This window comes from Peromyscus californicus, unplaced genomic scaffold, assembly GCF_007827085.1.
Source record: "Peromyscus californicus insignis strain IS unplaced genomic scaffold, ASM782708v3 Scaffold_6__1_contigs__length_162567912, whole genome shotgun sequence".
Lineage (NCBI taxonomy): Eukaryota > Metazoa > Chordata > Mammalia > Rodentia > Cricetidae > Peromyscus > Peromyscus californicus.
In genome coordinates, this window is record NW_026294584.1 from 26460597 (window position 1) to 26478416 (window position 17820).

A 17820-nucleotide genomic window follows, 5' to 3' on the forward strand; every position below is an offset into this window, starting at 1 on the left:
TTCTTCTTCAGTTGTACTATTGATTTCTAGTTTTACTTCACTGTCATTTAAGAATGACAGTTCTTTCCTGTGACCTGGGATTTATTTAATTACTTGTAAACCACAAGCTTCTGTACTTCTTTGCTGTCCTAGGAATCAGGGATATTTTATGTAGTTGGTAAATTTGGTAAGGTTATATTGACATATATATGACAAGGTAGGTAATTTTACCTAATTCTTAGGTTAAGCAATCTACTTCATTAGTTTTCATTCTATGTGGTCTCAGCATCTTAGGTTTCATCCTCTAGTTTTCTGACATAAAGTGATTTATTTTTCTATCTAACTTGTTATTTGTTTTATGTCACATTTCTTAACCATTACAGAACAAAGCTAAGAATTTGTGCCTTATATTCTTCACTAGATACCAAGTGCTTTGTTGTTGTCAAGGTGCCACCATGGTCAAAACTGTGACATTATAATGCACTGAGGTTCTGGATATGGAGTGTGCAGCAAATATTGAAGGACTGCTTCTGTATATGCATATACATGCATAGACACATGACCATGTATTCACATGATGCTCTAGTCCAATTATTGTGAAGTTAAAATTGCTAATTCTTACCAATTAATTGATTAATCAGCTTCTTAAACTCTGCTAAAGAGTCTAATTTTACTGTGGTTTTGAAGTGTTTAATTTTGTTATTTGTTTCCACTTGGTAGACAAATGGAAAATATTAGACTTGTGTTTGATCATAGGTGTTATAAATATACAATCAATGATCCTAATTATCTTAGGCTTCTACAATTGTTAAAGCTAGGAAATATTTTTACAACATTCTACATTTTAAAACCAGAAGCTTCCTCCCTTGCTCCCTCCTCCTCCTCCTCCTCCTCCTCCTCCTCCTCCTCCTCCTCCTTCTCTCTCTCTCTCTCTCTCTCTCTCTCTCTCTCTGTCTCTCTCTCTCTCTCTCTCTCTCTCTCTCTCTCTCTCTCTCTCTCTCTCTCTCTCTCTCTCTCTCTGCATATAGAGTCTAGAGGCATATATCTGAAGGCTGCAGGACAGCCTTGGTTGTTGGTCATCCACATTGTTTGGGATAGAATCTGTCTTTTGTTGTTGTTGAGTACACTGGGCTAGCTGGCTCTCAAGCTACTGGAGATTCTGCTGTCTCTGCCTTTAGTCTTTGAGGATTCAAACTCAGGTCTTCATACTCGCATGGCCAGCACTTTACCTATTGAAGCACATCCTTGGACCCTCAGAATATTACTTGTAATTTAATTCTGAAGTGTAAATATAAATCTAACAAATTCAGTCATTCAACAGAAAATCGAACACAATCAAATGAATAGAATCAGGAATTGAAGCACTCACCATCACATGGCTTTGTTTCTAACATCTGCTCTGGGCACAGATGTTGATTCTCCAGTTCCTGTATAATCACTGCTCTGGATCGGACCTGTATTCCACCAAAGCCAAGATCCTCACCATTCACACATGTCAGCTGACACAGACTCCATGAAGACCAGTCATTCAAATAGCAGTCACCTGTAAGAAACAGGTTGGTAATTTATACCCATAGGGAACAGTGATGCAGATACTCATTTTGATTCCAACTGTGCTAGGCCATGTTTGTAAGTATGCTAGTTATACATGATATTTATGATATTTGGATAAGCAATAACTATCATTTATATGTAGTAAATATGTTATTTGGAGTGACTGTTTGGTCTCTGGGTATCTTAATGCTATAAAACATAAGCTATGGCCTGAAGGAGTTTGCCCATCGTGATCATTTCCCAAGAGTTAGATAGTATTTGGCTAAAATCTAACATGACATTTGTTGTTATTATAAAGGGGGCTAGTAAAACCTAACAATACATAGAACTTGTCTCTAGGTATTCATAAATTTAAGTGAGCTTAAAGTTCAGGATGAGATAGCCAGTGATTATATATTATTTTTTTTTCTTCCTAGAGGAGTCAGGCTGAGGCAGGCTAGTGAGAAGTTGACACAGAAGAAATGATACTGGCTATTTCTTCATGTCTACATTTCCAATCAACCACATCCCCTTAGAGGAAAACACACAGTACCTGCAAAATGTCAAAAATCCACAACAAGTGTCTATAGTCTGATTATATATCTATGCAAGCAACATTTAGTTAAGAACAGACCATTCCCAGAACCTCAGAAATTCTCCATCATGTTATTCCTGGAATCATATTATATACTATATATAACTTTTTGCATTTACCATTTTCACTCACTCATGTTTGTAAGATCCATTACATGTTTAAATAGTTCTAATTTAAAACTCTTGTGACTATTGAAGTATAAGCTTGTGCTGAACATATATGTTACATGTGTGATTTTGTTGAGTGTATGTATAGGAATAGAATTGCATGATCGATCCATGTATCCAGCATCTTTCACCATTTTGAGAACAGGGAAGGACAGAGGGAGAGAAGGAAGGAGTTAGAGATACAAATAGAGGAGGGATTGGGAGAGAGAGAAGAGGGGAGAGTGAGAGTGAGAAAGTGAGAGGAAAAGGGAGAGGGAGATATAGATAATAGTTAGCTAGCTAGCTAGATGATGGATGATAGATAGATAGATGATATATATAGATGATATATATATATATAGATGATAGATAGATAATAGGTGATAGATGATGGATGATAGATAAATTATAGATCATAGATAATGATAAATAGATCAATTGATAGATGATAGATAGATGGTAGATAGATAGATGATAGATGATAGATTGATAGATAGATGATAGGTAGATGATAGATAGAGAGATGATAGATAGATAGAAGATAGATAGATAGATAGATAGATAGATAGATAGATAGATAGATAGATAATAGAAGTCAGTTGATCCAGGGGTGGGGGTGGTGGTAGATCTGGGAGCAGTTGGGGAGCAGAGGGGTAAATATTATTAAATTACATTGTATGAAATTCTCAAGGAATCAAGAAAATATTATTTAAAAAATATAGTACAGTTTGAAAATGCCAAGAAAAAGCAACAATCAAAATTATTTAAGAAAATTGTAGAAATGCTTGTGTCTCTGAGATGTCACATTTTGGGTTACCCAGTGTTTACCAGGAAAACCTGGTATGGGTAAAAGTAAAAAAATAATACTGCCAAATGTATAATGTATAAGTGACTACAAACTGAATGGAAATTTAATCTATCTCCCTTTTGTGTAAGTAGGCTTAATCTCTATATGTATCTTTATTTGATATTAGCATGCATTTGCAGAGAAATCCAATAATTATATTTTGCTATAGTCTCTTCATTACATGCTGTGGATATCGTTCTGTATAAATAAAACACTGATTGGCCAGTGGCCAGGCAGGAAGTATAGGCGGGACAAGGAGAGAGGAGAATTCTGGGAAGTGGAAGACTGAGTGAGAGAGACACTGCTAGCCGCCGCCATGACAAGCAGCATGTGAAGATGCCGGTAAGACACGAGCCATGTGGCAAGGTATAGATATATAGAAATGGGTTAATTTAAGTTATAAGAACAGTTAGCAAGAAGCCTGCCACGGCCATACAGTTTGTAACCAATATAAGTCTCTCTGTTTACTTGGTTGGGTCTGAGCGGCTGTGGGACTGGCGGGTGACAGAGATTTGTCCTGACTGTGGGCCAGGCAGGAAAACTCTAGCTACAATTACATAATCATCATCTTGAAATATCCATGTCAAGATTTAATAACAATATGAGAGTGAAGCCTTCCTGGTATTAAACACACTTTTATGTTTTGACCAGATCCATTGAGGTAATAAATTTATACCATACCTTTCAAAGAGGAAAAATATTTTGCCTAACTCATAGTCTACTCTTTAAAGCTTACTGTGTCAAATTCATCTACCTTTCAAGACATATAGTGGAGGGCTGGGGATGTGGCTCAGGGTATTTGAGATCTTATTCTCTGCAGTAATGCAGTGGTTCTCTGACCCACAGGTATGGCATTATGCTGTTAGTACAGGTTAGTACTGAATAAGATTGTTGACACCCTTCACTTGGACTATATACTTAACCTCTTCTTGACTCTGTGTGGTGATATTGTGTTCCCCCAAATATTGTACATCCTAATAAACTTATCTGGGGTCAGAGGACAGAACAGCCACTAGATAGACATTGAGGCCAGAAAATGGTGGCAGACACGCCTTTAATCCTATCACTTGGGAGGCAGAGATCCATCTGGATCTCTGTGAGTTTAAAGTCACACTGGAAACAGCCAGGCATGGTGACTTAAGCCTTTAATCCCAGGAAGTGAGCCTTTAATCCCAGGAAGTGATGGCAGAAAGCAGAAAGGTATATAAGGTGTGAAAACCAGGAACTAGAACTGGTTAAGCTTTTAGGCTTTTGAGCAGCACAGTTCAGCTGAGATTCAATTGGATGAGGACTCAGAAGCTTCCAGTCTGAGGAAACAGGATCAGCTGAGGAACTGGCGAGGTGAGGTAGCTGTGGCTTATTTTGCTTCTCAGATCTTCCAGCATTCACCCTAATACCTAGCTTCAGGTTTGATTTTATTAATAAGAACTTTTAAGATTCATGCTACAACTCTGTTTCTAAGAAGATATCTAAAAATATGAATTGTGTCCTGTTGTTACCTGGGCAAGGCTGGGTGCAGGTTTCCTCCAGCACTATCTGTTTATTACCATCTACGATGAGCTCAATGTCAGTGCAGAATTCTTCATCGACAACTTTGCTGAAATCATCAGCTGAGCCATCACTCACTACACAAGAAATATTCCGTGTCCTGGTTCCTTCTCCACACTGGGCCTCCTGGAATGGAGGGAGAAACAGCTAATTAGAAAAAGAAAAATAATTAATTAGAGAGCTCATGGCTCACAGTCATCTCTGCATCACTGATTTTGATTTATGTGTAGCTAGAGAAGCATTGGAAACCCCAGGGAAGGAGCCTTATAGGGCACAAGCTATAAAGCATACAACCAACAATTTATTTGCTTCCTAGACAAAGACAGGCAAATAAATTTTCATTAAAACGAATAAGTCTCCAAATGATTTTAAAAGTACAGGACAGGGGGTGCTTGCTATCAAAACTGATGAAAGGATTGGGAAGCGGCAAAGTCACTAGAATGTTTATGAGGAAACTGACCATCTCTAACTCAAAAATATTTCTAGAACCAAGTCTTAGCAGATGAAGAATGCCCGCATCCACATAGCTTCCTGAGTTCTGATACCTGAACTTGGCATGGAGACCACTGGCCATACTGCCAACGATAGCATGGCTTCACTGGGCAAGGCTTGGACTGTTCCATCAGCGAAGGGCAAGGTCTCCCATCACCTTGAAAGGGCTGGGTCACTGTTCGTCTTCGAATCATTTTTCCTTTAGAGATATAGAATGATACAACTTCAGTGTGATGTCATAGTTGTACAAATAGATGGATATATTATTGAAAGTACCATAGATGTCTCCCTTGAGGAGTCCCTGGAGCAGCAAGAGTCTCACATTTTCACAAAGAAGACAACTTTCCGTAGCTCACCTGATATCATTTAGAGCAACAGAGTTGTTTGGTTTGGTGTGCTTTGACAGCTAGCCTACTGTTAATTGTAATACAAACCAACCTGTGAGTCCACATGTTTGAGAGCATTCTGACCAAGGAGACCAGTCTGAAAGCTGACAGTTCAAAGGGCATTCCACCATGCAGGATGTGTTCATTTGCCAGTTCTTCTCTAGGCCAAGCTGAAAGAGGAGAGACAGGTATGTTTGTACTGGCAGGGAGACAGGGCCATGAGAACTGTCAGTGGAAAAAGAAATGAGAAGGGAGAAGAGAAGTGGAAGAGAAAAGGGTAGAAAAGAGTGTAGAGAGCAGTGGAGATGTGGAGACTAGAGGGGAGAAGAGGAGGCTGGAGGGAGGCGGGGGCGGGGGGATGAGAAGAAAGGAGCAAAGCTAGTTGTATGACATAGCAGAAAGCTACTGGAAAGACACAACTATCCAAACTACTAAGAACATAAAATGGTTCAACCCAACAAAGTAGGAGCCAAGGGCAGAAAGTGAATTCAGGGCTATACTGACTGTATTCAGCTAGGTACTGTGTTAACATTTTCCATAAATAATGAAAAAATACATTGATCTACAAATTAGTTGAATGTCCCTATATGAAGAATAAAGAAGTATAGATGGAATTGCCTTGTAATATTTCAAAATTCAAAATGTCATCAATGTATAGACCTATAATTTTATCTTCCTGATATTATTTGTTTTTATGTAGACATGTTAAACTGAGTAGCCAAATGGTTTTAAAGACTAACTGCCACTTAAAACCGAAGATAGAATGTACTGAAAAAAAAAAAAGCTTGGGAGCTGGGATGTAGCTCAGTGATAGAGTGCATGGTTACTATCTGGAGGCTCTGAATTCAGTCTCTCACACTGAAAATAAATGAGTCGAATTTTTTTTGTTTGCTAGTGATGGAGTTTTTCTATGTAGACTAGAATGTCCTAAAATGCTCTTTGTAGCCAATGCTGGCCTTGAACTTTTGATCCTCCTGCCTAAGCTTGAATTACAGATGTTGTACCACCAGGCCTGGATAGAAATGTAAGTGAAGTAAGCCATCTTTCTCAAAAGAAATGTGGGTCCTCAGAAATGTGTTGATTATAAATGTTTTATATAAATTTCTTACAAAGAATTTCTGTAGTATAACTCAAGTTTTTTGTTTTGTTGTTGTTTTATGTATGTGTGTGTGCTTGGTGTCTCATAATGTACCATTTTATTTACATTTTGGTTCTGTCATTGTGACTCCCATATTATAGTTTAAAAGTATAAGAAAAAGTTTCAAATTCTTATGCCATATATTCCAATCTTTGAAGTGAAGTCCAGGGAACAATTTAGAATGAAAGTATAATTAATATTATAGTAGGAAGATAAATTTTTTATTGGTAATTCTCAGAATTGTCAAACCTTTTTTGTTTTACATGAAAAAGAAGTTTAAAATTTAATATTGTACATATGTAAGTATGTGGTTGTGAGAGTGAATATTGACTATGAAATTAGACAAGAGACTATGAGAAGAGAACAGGAAATGCTAAGGAAGGAGACAGAGGGCAAAGATAGACGCGTATCTGGGATTTAAAGCTATTCCAGGCCACTAAGTTAAAGCCTCATAAAGATTTTTAAGAAACACAGGAGGGTGGAGAGATACATCTTGGGGTGATATAGTGAATGTAATATGAAACATTTATGATCTGCCATAGCTTCAGGGGAAGCATTTAACACAGAATAAATTTGTACTGACTTACTTCATTAGAATGTCTTGGCTATTCACTAATTAGACTTTTAAACTCTGTTTCTCCTGACATTTATTTCATCTTTTCACTCTATCTGTTTGTTCCTCCATCCATCCATCCATCCATCCATCCATCCATCCATCCATCCATCCATATCTATCTATCTATCTATCTATCTATCTATCTATCTATCTATCTATCTATGCATATTGTCTGCCCAAATTAATTCATTTATTCATGTAAATATGTTTCTAAGTAAATCTTAATAATCCATTTAGGTTTTAAAAATAGAAAAGGAGACACAATAACTAGGTATCAAATGAGTTAAAAACAAAACAAAACAAAACTAAAAAACACCAAAGGGGAAAATACACTACACAAATGCAAGTGAATTTAACCCTAATTTTCCTCTTTGTTGGGCAGTAATGACACATTTCTTTGCTGCTATTAAGGAAACAGCAAGAGCTACCTACTGCTGCTGAACTGAATGCAGGGTTTGCACAGGGGTTGGCAGGTAGGTGGTCTGACCATTGTTTACACAGACAGCCCAGTTGTTTGTGGAGCCAGCTGGAGTCACAGAGATGTATAAAATGCTATGTGTGCTGTTTAATTCCCACAGAGAGTAGCTTAGTTCTCCCTAAAGACAGCATTTGCCAGGATGTTTGGATTTGAACCTGCAGTTGTCCCTGCAGAATTCACATAATATGAGGCACTTTAAAATAGTCTTGAATGCTTTGGGCTCCTCTTTCACAGAGGTCATTTCATGATCTTGTAAAGAGGGAACTTGGCCAGGCATTTACAAAAGAGACTACACTCACCATCAGCTTGTGCTGAATCACAGGCCACTCTCTGGGAAGTTTGTGATTGTTGTAATAATCTTCACTCACAAAAGTGCTATTTAATGTTGGTTATATTGTTTAAATAGTATTAGTTTAAAAACTTGAGTTTAACTTACTTTCACGTAACATATTAATAGGTTGGTTCATGTCACGAGATTTTAGTGGCCGGCATTTATTAACTAAACAACTTGCTGTTTTTAGAGCATCTGAAAATCTATAGACAGAGATGCCAGGAAGTTAAAGTTATGTGCACCTGACAGTGGCATTAAGTGCATGTGAGTAGTTCCATTTATGGCTTTTCCATAAGAGTTAAGACAGTTTTGTTTCAGAGCTATTGAAGCCCTTGCTTATTTGGTCTGAAAATGACCCCTGTGGATCTCGGAAGCACAGGGAGCCAAATGACAGAAATACCATATCCTTTTAGGTTTGGAAATCAGACAAAAATCCCTAAGAGGTGCAGCTCTATGAAAAGGTCAATGCAATGTTTCTCCACTGCTCAGAAGGTCACAGCTAAGAATGATGGTATTGCTTTCATTCAATGATTAACTATAAACTACAGTTTTTCTGCGCCTTGAAAATAATGGTGACAGACTTCATTTCTTTGCTTGAACATTCAGCTTTCTTATCCAGACATGAGACCTAAGTACTTAGATTCTCGCAGCTGGGTATCGGATCTTAATACCAAAATCTGCTATGAAACTGCATGTGATCAATGTTTAGCAACAGAAAGAATAAATGATGGATCTTGGCAGGTGTCCAAGCTCTGCACCTAATTCACATCAAATTACAAAAGATGATGAGTGGTCTGATTAAGATTTATTGCCTTTATTCACCTTGATTGCTTATTGTTTCCTAAGCATTTCTTCTAGAATGGGCTAATTAGCATACCTTTGGGCTCCAAGCAGAACAAAATACAGGAAATTATCTGTGGAAATCAGTAGTGTGGATACTGTCTCTTTTCAGGAGGGCACTAGACAGCCTGTGAAAACAGCTGTTGGCCATGCGCTGTGTGGAGCACACGTCACTTGGCTTCATGTGAATTTAAATTATTAGGGAAGAATTTCCTACAAACATTTAACACAGCACTCACTCACCTCTTCACAATATTTCAGGTCAACAGACTTGCCATCACTTCGAACACAGTCCAACATCCTTGTTTTTATGCCATTTCCACAAACTGCCTTTTCGCTCAGCTGACATGTACTCCAGTCTGAACAGAGCAAGACCCATCAGAACAGAAGGCGATGCACAAACAGATTTCAGATGAAACTCTGATGACCTGAATCCCATACCTAATTCATAACTGCTTCCTAAGCCCCACAATCAATCATCCCACATGCAGAGCATATGGGTCCCAGCCTTGAACGTATTAGGAGTCAAATGGAATTGCTGCGGTTGCACAGAGCGGTGGGGATTATTCTTTAAGGCAGATGTCTACTTGACAATCTTGACAGCTAGCTATTTAGTGATATTGTAAAAATGGCTTTGCTCTGTAGATCAATACCATTTCTAAACTTTTTTCTTAAGAAGGGTGGAATTTAAAAATTTAGCATTATGTTTCTTTTAACAAAGTAGGCATAATTTTAATGGGTGGTACTCTGTAGTTATAGTAACACCATGTACTTCATTTGTTTCCATAAGAAGGATTTTTTAAAAATAATGCAAACTCATTTATTTCATAAATAACTTCAGCATATTTATTAAATTTCCCTTACTTTGTATCTTTCGCAAAAATCATTCTTTCATCTTTCTCTAGGCTAGGACAACATACCCTAGAGAACTTTAATTTCCTTTGTGTCATCAAAACAAACTGTAGAGAAAACTAAGAAACAGAAGCCAATGTGACTATTACATTTCTGTTTTCAATTTCTTGAGCTTATTTCAATGTGGAAATTACTTGGGAAAAATTCAAGTTGGCTTTGATGTTTTACCAAACCAAAGGAACCAATGAAATGTTTTTGATGTGTATGCTTTGACAGTATTAAATGAAATCAATGAAACAAATGCAATTTATCACAAGTCTACTTATTTGAATACTCATCTTTAAGATTACAGGATTTTATGTCATGCTAATGTTGTTCATAAATGTCCCTGCACCCCAGGAATTATTGATGTAGATGTTATAACAATTAAACATCTGCCAAAAAAGAAAATATATTTGTACCGTTCTAAAGTGGGAGGTTATAAATAGGATTATCTGGAATATTTACCACATACTTCAAAAATTTAGTCTTTGTGATACTTTTATTTTCTATATTTGATGTTTAATAAAAAATAAAACAGATAACTACTTCATGTCATTATTGCTCAGAGTGTAAGCTATGTCTCCAAATGGCACACAGCATAGCTTGCCTAGGCAGATGAGAATGTCTAGAGCTGATTTATACGTGACAGAACCCCAGATTCTATGAAGACATGATAAAGTGCTCACCTGTGACGTTGTAGTCATAGTGGTAGCAGTTTTTGTTCAGATTACAGGGCTCTTTCTCCACGGCATTGGGGCAGATTCTTCCTTCATCAGCAGGCTGTCTGATAGGCTCAGCCGACCTTTGCCGGGAACCACCTGGATTGCAAGGCTTACAAAGAACAATAGCATTTTTCAGAAAGGTAAACTCAGCTGTCCGACAGCTAGCACGGTACTGGAGCTGGCATTACAGCACTCAATTCATTGGCTAATTTGAACAAGTCAGTTAACCTCATCATCTTTCAGAGTTCCCATATGTGGAATGCAGACATTGACTAAGAATCCGATGTCCCATCCTAAGTCATTACCTCACACCTATATAAACACATTCACATGGCCATAATCAGTAACAAAGAATGTTAATCCTATAAACTGTAATGATTTAATGTATATGTATAAAAGTACATACATGTATATGCATGTTTCCACTTGTGTGTGTGAATGTATTAATTGACTTAAACAGTTTAAATGGTGACTTGAAACAATTATCTAGGTATCAATGACTTTTATTTTCCTAATGCACATGCTCATATAAACAATTTAGCATCTATAGAGTGGCTGCCTATTTTCTTACTGGTGCATCTTTCTGAAAACATTTGGCTTCTAAGAACAGAAAGGGACAAACAATTTTGGATTTCTTAGGCCCAAAGTAGTTATTGCCTTGTCTTTTGCTCTTCCTGTATTTTAATCATATCACGGAAGCAATACTTTCTGTATTTAGAGAATGCAAATTATATAAAACTGTACTCAAAGTGTGAGTACACTGAACAGTTTCTGTCTTCTATATCTATATATTCTTTTAATGTAATAGTTTTTTACACACAGTAAATGCTTTGTGTTTGTTTATGGATGTCTTGGGTGATGAAACAAGATAACTTATAAAGTCCAAAAGGTATACCTATTCAACTAGTTGAATTTTAATCTCATTCTAAAATTTCTATTGGCAAATGCTCAAGAAAACAAAATATGTTTCACAAACTTTTCCTTGTTACACATGGTGGAACTCAATATTTTTTTAAGACAGTTACTTACGGATATTTAAAACAGAACCCAGATGGGCTGAATTCTTGTTCACCAGTTCCTGTTACTGGCATCCCTGCTAAGGGATTTAAGGAGTGAGCTGCCCAAGTTCAACAGTCTCTGTTTTGTAGAACCTGAAGATTCTTTTAATGGAATATCTGATGATGAGAATTCCATTGTTGTAAACAGAAACAGATACTGTAGAATGGAGTTCAACTGGAGAATTAAAACAGAAATTCATTTGCAGACTCTCAAGGAGGGTGGAGCCTTTACCCTCTTTTCCATATCTGTTCAAGTGATAGATTGGGCCTGTTCTTCTGAACAGTCCGTTGGTTTCCAGTTCTCATGTTAACAGTGTTAACAGAGACACAAAAAGGCAAATCTCCTTGGAAAACACAGACTATAAACTTGCCTGAAGCTGTCCTTTACTGTAATTCAAGCAATTTGACATTAGATGTATCTTTCCAATATTTTTTTCACATTGCTTTTAAAAGCTGTGCAGGGCTAAGCTAATTGTGCTGGGTAGTTTTATATCAACTTGACACAGGCTAGTGTCATCTGAGAGAAGGGAACTCCAATTAAGAAAATGCTTCCACAAGATTGGGCTGTAGGCAAGCTGGTAGAGTTTTTTTTTTTTTTTAATTAATGATCAATGTGGTCGGGACAGCCCATTGTCAATGGTGTCATCCTGTCTCTGGGCTTTTACTTCTGGGTTCAATAAGAAAGCAGGATAAGCTAGTCAGAAGGAGCAAGCCAGAAAGAAGCACCCCACCATGGCTTCTGCATTAGCTTCTGCCTCCAGGTTCCTGTCCGTCATGAGTTCTTGCCCTCACTGCTTTTGATGATAAACTGACATGTGGAAGTGCGAGTAAAATAAATCCTTTTCTCCCCAAACAGCTTTTGGTCATGATGATGTTTCATCACAGCAACAGTAACTCTAACTAAGACACTAAATTTCCTGTATATTGCTTCAAGTGATTCCCTTCCTCTGGATGGATGGTAGGGCCCCCACTACTGTTGAAATCCAGAGTTCTGTCTGAGTTTGAAGTCATTTGGCTTTCTAGGAACGTGAAGAAGCTCAGACTATGTGTGACTGTCAGGCTGTTCTTGGTGTCAATTTGACTACATGTGGAATTAACTAAAACCCAATTCCCTGTGAGGGATTTTTTCTTAATTAAATCATTTGCAGTGGGAAGATACACCTTTAATCCAGATCTTGGAAGTGGGAAGATATACCTTTAACACTTATTTTTTGAGGAGGGAAGATCTACCTTTAATATGGGCCACACCTTCTGTAGGCAGCCTATATAAAGGACCTGGAAGAAGGATGCTCTCTGCCTGATTGCCCTTACTCTCACTAGCAAGTCCACTCATTCACTGGCACTAGAGTCTACTGCTTTGGGATTCTGGCATATACTGAAGACCAGCTGAGACAATCAGCCTCTTGGATTGAGCATTTACTGAATTCTTGGACCTTTAGTTGATGACAGCCATTGTTGGACTAGCTGGACCACAGCCTGTAAGCCACTCTGATAAATCTCCCCCTGCTAAAATATAAGCTCTATAACTTCTGTTCCTCTAGAGAACCCTCACTAATACCCAGTGAACTTTCTTCATAAGGGAAATAATATTCCCCGCCCCCACTGTGAGACAGGCACTAAGTAAGAAGTGTTTTGAAGAAGAGATGTTCAGGGAGGGTGCAGTTTTGGCACGTGATCCTTTTCTTCTTAAGAAAATAGTGGATCCCACAGATGAAATTCAAATTGTCACAGATTCTATTACAAAGTTGCTCTTATAAAAGAGAGGCTGTTGAACTCACCAGGCTGCTTTTATACTCATCAACAGGATTCTAATAGCAGGCTCACTGAAGAAACACTGTGATCATTTGGTTTCTGTTTTGAATGTCTATAATCATCTTAGAAGAACATTTGAGGTCTTACCATGAGTAACCTTCTTTCTCCTCAGTTTCTTACTCAGGATCTTTTACTTTCTAATGTCAATACTCCTGTAGCATTTCCCTGTGTGAAAGAGTCTTCCTACTGTTGAAATTAAACAAATTCGAAGCAAGGGATACCAAACTAACACTCTTAGAGGAACTCCACTAGAGTTTCGTTTTTTCCTCACTTTCACTAAAGGGAACCATGGTGACCAGAGCAGTTGCTAAGATTCTGTGTACTCTACAAGGCCAGCTGAAGGCATCATGTGCTGGTTTAGGAGTGTAGTTGAAAAGGAGCAAAGGGCTTGTAAGAGGTCATGCTGTTGGAGAAACATTGCTGAATTTACATGGCTCACCCATACAAGGAAGTAGCCAAGAAAGCACACCTTGCTTTTTAAACATGGCTCACAAAGAGATTTTTTTTTCAATGAAATTATTTTTTTAAACCTTCAAAAATTAAGCAAGCTTTATTTTACCCAAATGGCTAATAATCTCACCAAAGCACACTGGGTCCATGGCCCCCACTCAGATATCACACAGTCCTCAGGGCATGGTAGTTTACACTCTCTAGAGCCCAGGGGCATATCTTCTGGGTCACATAGGTAATCCTCCACATGTTCAGAAGGGCCATCTGCTGTATTCTGCATGCATCTAAAAGAAAGCATGCACATCAACAAAGGAACCAGGACAATTAGAATGACAACCAACACACAGGATGGGTAGGTCTCATTAAGACATTATCTGATAAATAACATTCTCCCAAAGCAGGAAGTTAAAAGTAATCATGCTCCCCCCCTAAATATAGCTAGTACTTCTTTAAGAAGAAATGCTCACATGCACACTTATAATATTTTAATAAGATAGCTTCAGTGAATTGGTAAGTGCTATCATGTTTCTTTGCAAGGGAAGTAATTTTTACATCCATATGTGAGACAGGAACTAATGAAAAATGATCCAAAGAGATTCTCAGAGATAATGCAGTTGACTCATAGGTGATGGAGGCTTAGATACACTGCAATATTCACACAAAATGCTTCATTAGGTGATTTCAAAGATAAGGCATTTATCAGTTTGTTTTGTCATTTTAAAAGGTAATTTTAGCTGCCAGCAAGATGACTCAGTGGGTAAAGGCATTTGCAACCAAACCTGATGACCTGATTTCAGTCCCTAGAACTCACGTGGCAGAAAAGAAAGAACTGATCCCAGCAAATTATCCTCCACATGGGCCCTGTGATGTGTGTGTGTGTGTGTGTGTGTGTGTGTGTGTGTGTGTGTGTGTGTGTGTACAAATAAATAAAATGAAATAGTTTTAAAAGCCATTTAAAAGGCAATTTTAGTTTCCCATCTGCTAACTTGAGAAGAAAGCCAGAAACCAAAAGAAAATTATAATTAGAACCGCACAACTTCTCTAAGTATGGTTATTTGGATCTTTTATCTTGATTTTTTTTCTTAATTGTTAGTTTTCCTTTTATTGGAACAAATTTACACCTTAGTTCATACTATTCCATTATGAACAATCAAGAATTACTCTTTACTGATCTCTTGAGAAGCTAATTAATTTGGCCTCCCTTTACCTTAGTTAATAATCTCTCTGTGAACTTCAACAGTGGGAGAGAAAAACGTGATCCTTAATCTATAATGTAGAAAAGGTCAACCAAATTAATGGGTTCGGGACGGGAGGTACCTATGGGAAGATGAAAAGGAAGATGGGCTCTTAAACCTCCTGGGCCGTGTTTTAGCAGTTGGCTGAGTCATGCCACAGTTATATGCCTGACATCCCATCTTTGCTCAGAGATTTCCAGCAGGAAGGACATTGTGTCTTTAAAAATATCCTCTGAAGGATCACTATTTACAGTGATAACAATTTTAAGAAAACTATTCCTATTAAATGAGACACATTGAAAGCTTGGAAGACTATCAATACTTGTATTTTGATTGGCCATGCAATCTGAAAAAAAAAACTACATAAAAACTGATATCTGTGATGTTTCAAAAAATCATTCACAAAAAAAATGAATCAGCAGATATTTGGTGATTTAATTGTTGAAAAATTAAATTAGAGATTTATTGAAAGGAGGTTTTAGTTATGTAGGAAAAAGTCCTATTTTCAGTAACATTCTAAAAATGTTCTTTCACCAGCGACCTGGCAAAGACATGGACGGTCAAGCATTTTCTCATTCAAAAGGTGGAACTGATGCAAAGATTGCATTCTTAGCAGATACTGATGCAGCACACAGGATTAACTTGTAAAATTGCTTATTGATCCAAGTTAAGAGCAGATGTTCAATACCCTAGTAGGTAGCTATATACACACAACTTTATAGGTAAAGGCTTTTTATCTTTCTTAATTTTGTATTGTATAAATAACTCAAAAACAAGAAAAAATTTAACCACAAATCTACCACTCAGAGGTAACTTCTCTTAATAGATCTGATTTATTTTAAAATGAATTATTATTTTTAAACATATTTCCATTTCATAAAATAGGAACAAATTCTACCTACCAAGATGTGCATTTGTTTTATTTGGCATTGATATTTTTTTCAACCTAAAATTCAAAATAAATACTTGGATCAAGCTTAATTCCAAAGAAATATACTTTTAATTTGTTTCCTTCTTAGCCTTGGCCTTTCTATTTTTCTAAAGAGCCATGACAGTTTTTTGAGAAGAATGAAGTATATTGCAAGTGGAGACTGCAGGACCACTTTGGAGGTGGCCGACTCCTAACAGGTAGGGAAATCAGGGTGCATTGTCTGCATGGCTGGGACACAGCAGCTGCACTAACAGCAACTCTAACTGCCTCTTTTTATTTGTGTTGTCATTGTGTGCATAAAACTGTAACAGCAAAGATGTCATTGACAGCTTGCCCTTTTCTTTGCCTGGCCTCCTTGAGATCATGGCTTGATTCCTAGCTCCAGGGGAAGGGAAGAAAAGAAAGAAGAGAGGAAAGAAAAAAAGGGAAGGAAGGAGGGGGAGGAGAAAGGGAGGAAGATGTGGAAGGAAGGAGCAGAGGAGGAAGGAAGGAAGGAAGGAAGAACCACATCTACTATCCACTTCCTTAGAGGTCCTTCCTTCCTCACTGAGAAAGATTGAAAATAGCTAAACACAAGCCTGCTCTTCTATAGACCCATCTATCCTGAAATGTCAGCTCACATTTGTATGTAGGCAGGACTTCCTGACCCTAATTAGTGGAGGATAGAGTTTGAGCCCTGTACCACTCAATCAGGAACAAGCAGGCACATTATTACATGATCAGAGATCACGATCAATAGTGACCTCTCTCTCTATTGCATCAACCTCAATACATAAGTTGATCTGAAAAGTTACTTTGTTTCAAATGTGTTTGGGAACATTAACAATAACTACAAAGCAAAAAGAAGCATGTACACAACAGTTGAAGAAAAAGTGCAATACACCTTCTTTCATTACAAATTTTCACTAACAAAACAAGCAACTGACTCAAATTCCTCACATAAGGAAATGATTTTTAAATTTGGAGGGAAAAATTTTAATTTGAAAGCAAAAGTGTAGAGGACAGGAACTCTGTTTTTACCTTTTCATTTCTTATCTACTTATCACCTTCCTTCCTGTCTTCATTTTTAGTCTGCCTTCATTATGGCCAATAGAAATTGTAAATGAAGCACTAACATGAGTTTTGGAGACAAACATAATTTTTTTAATAAGAAAAAAGGTTATACATATTTTATATGCAAATGTTTTATGATATCAACATTAATTAAATAAAAACTTTCTACTGAAATAGATTGTGAAACTTGTGATAAATTAAAGTTATAGATGAGAGTGAACTGATGTCAAGCTCTGGATTTATTACTATTATTATCATATTTTATGATAAAAAAATATTCTACATCTGTGTTGAAATGTGTGATGAATAGAATAGTCTACGACTGTGTTGTCCAACAGAACAGCCATATGTGGCAATCGAGAATTTGAAATTATGAGTAGTGTGAATGAAGTAATGCATTCAAAACTTTATTTAATTAGTTTAAGGTGAAATTGAAATAGCCACACATGACCAGTAGCTATCCTGTTATACGGGATAGCTAAATTTGAATAAGTGAGAGGCAACAGCTAGCCACAGGTTCAGAGACGTCTTCTTGAAGGAGATGAGAGTGTTCAAATGCCAGGCAGGTTGACAGAAAAAAGCAGGAAGTCAAGGTAGGGTATTTGAAAATATGTGTTTACAAATATAGTTGGCTTTTGTGGTAGGGAAGATGTCTTTGTAAGTAAAGTGTTTGCCACATAAGTACGAGGACCTGGGTTCAATTTCCAGCACTCATATGACAAAATTATTAAACCCG

General features: G+C 37.3%; 1 protein-coding gene across 1 annotated transcript in view; it reads right to left on the reverse strand.

Annotated features, from left to right (window-relative positions):
- Nucleotides 1–17820, reverse strand: part of Thsd7a (thrombospondin type 1 domain containing 7A) — a 399677-nt gene that overhangs the window by 15854 nt on the left and 366003 nt on the right. Inside the window, exons 17-23 of the mRNA XM_052722143.1 lie at nucleotides 13996–14149; nucleotides 10510–10654; nucleotides 9173–9288; nucleotides 5579–5696; nucleotides 5194–5339; nucleotides 4600–4774; nucleotides 1349–1522 (exon numbers count right to left, since the gene is read on the reverse strand). Coding sequence (XP_052578103.1) covers nucleotides 1349–1522; nucleotides 4600–4774; nucleotides 5194–5339; nucleotides 5579–5696; nucleotides 9173–9288; nucleotides 10510–10654; nucleotides 13996–14149 — 1028 coding nt within the window. The remainder of the gene's footprint in view (nucleotides 1–1348; nucleotides 1523–4599; nucleotides 4775–5193; nucleotides 5340–5578; nucleotides 5697–9172; nucleotides 9289–10509; nucleotides 10655–13995; nucleotides 14150–17820) is intronic.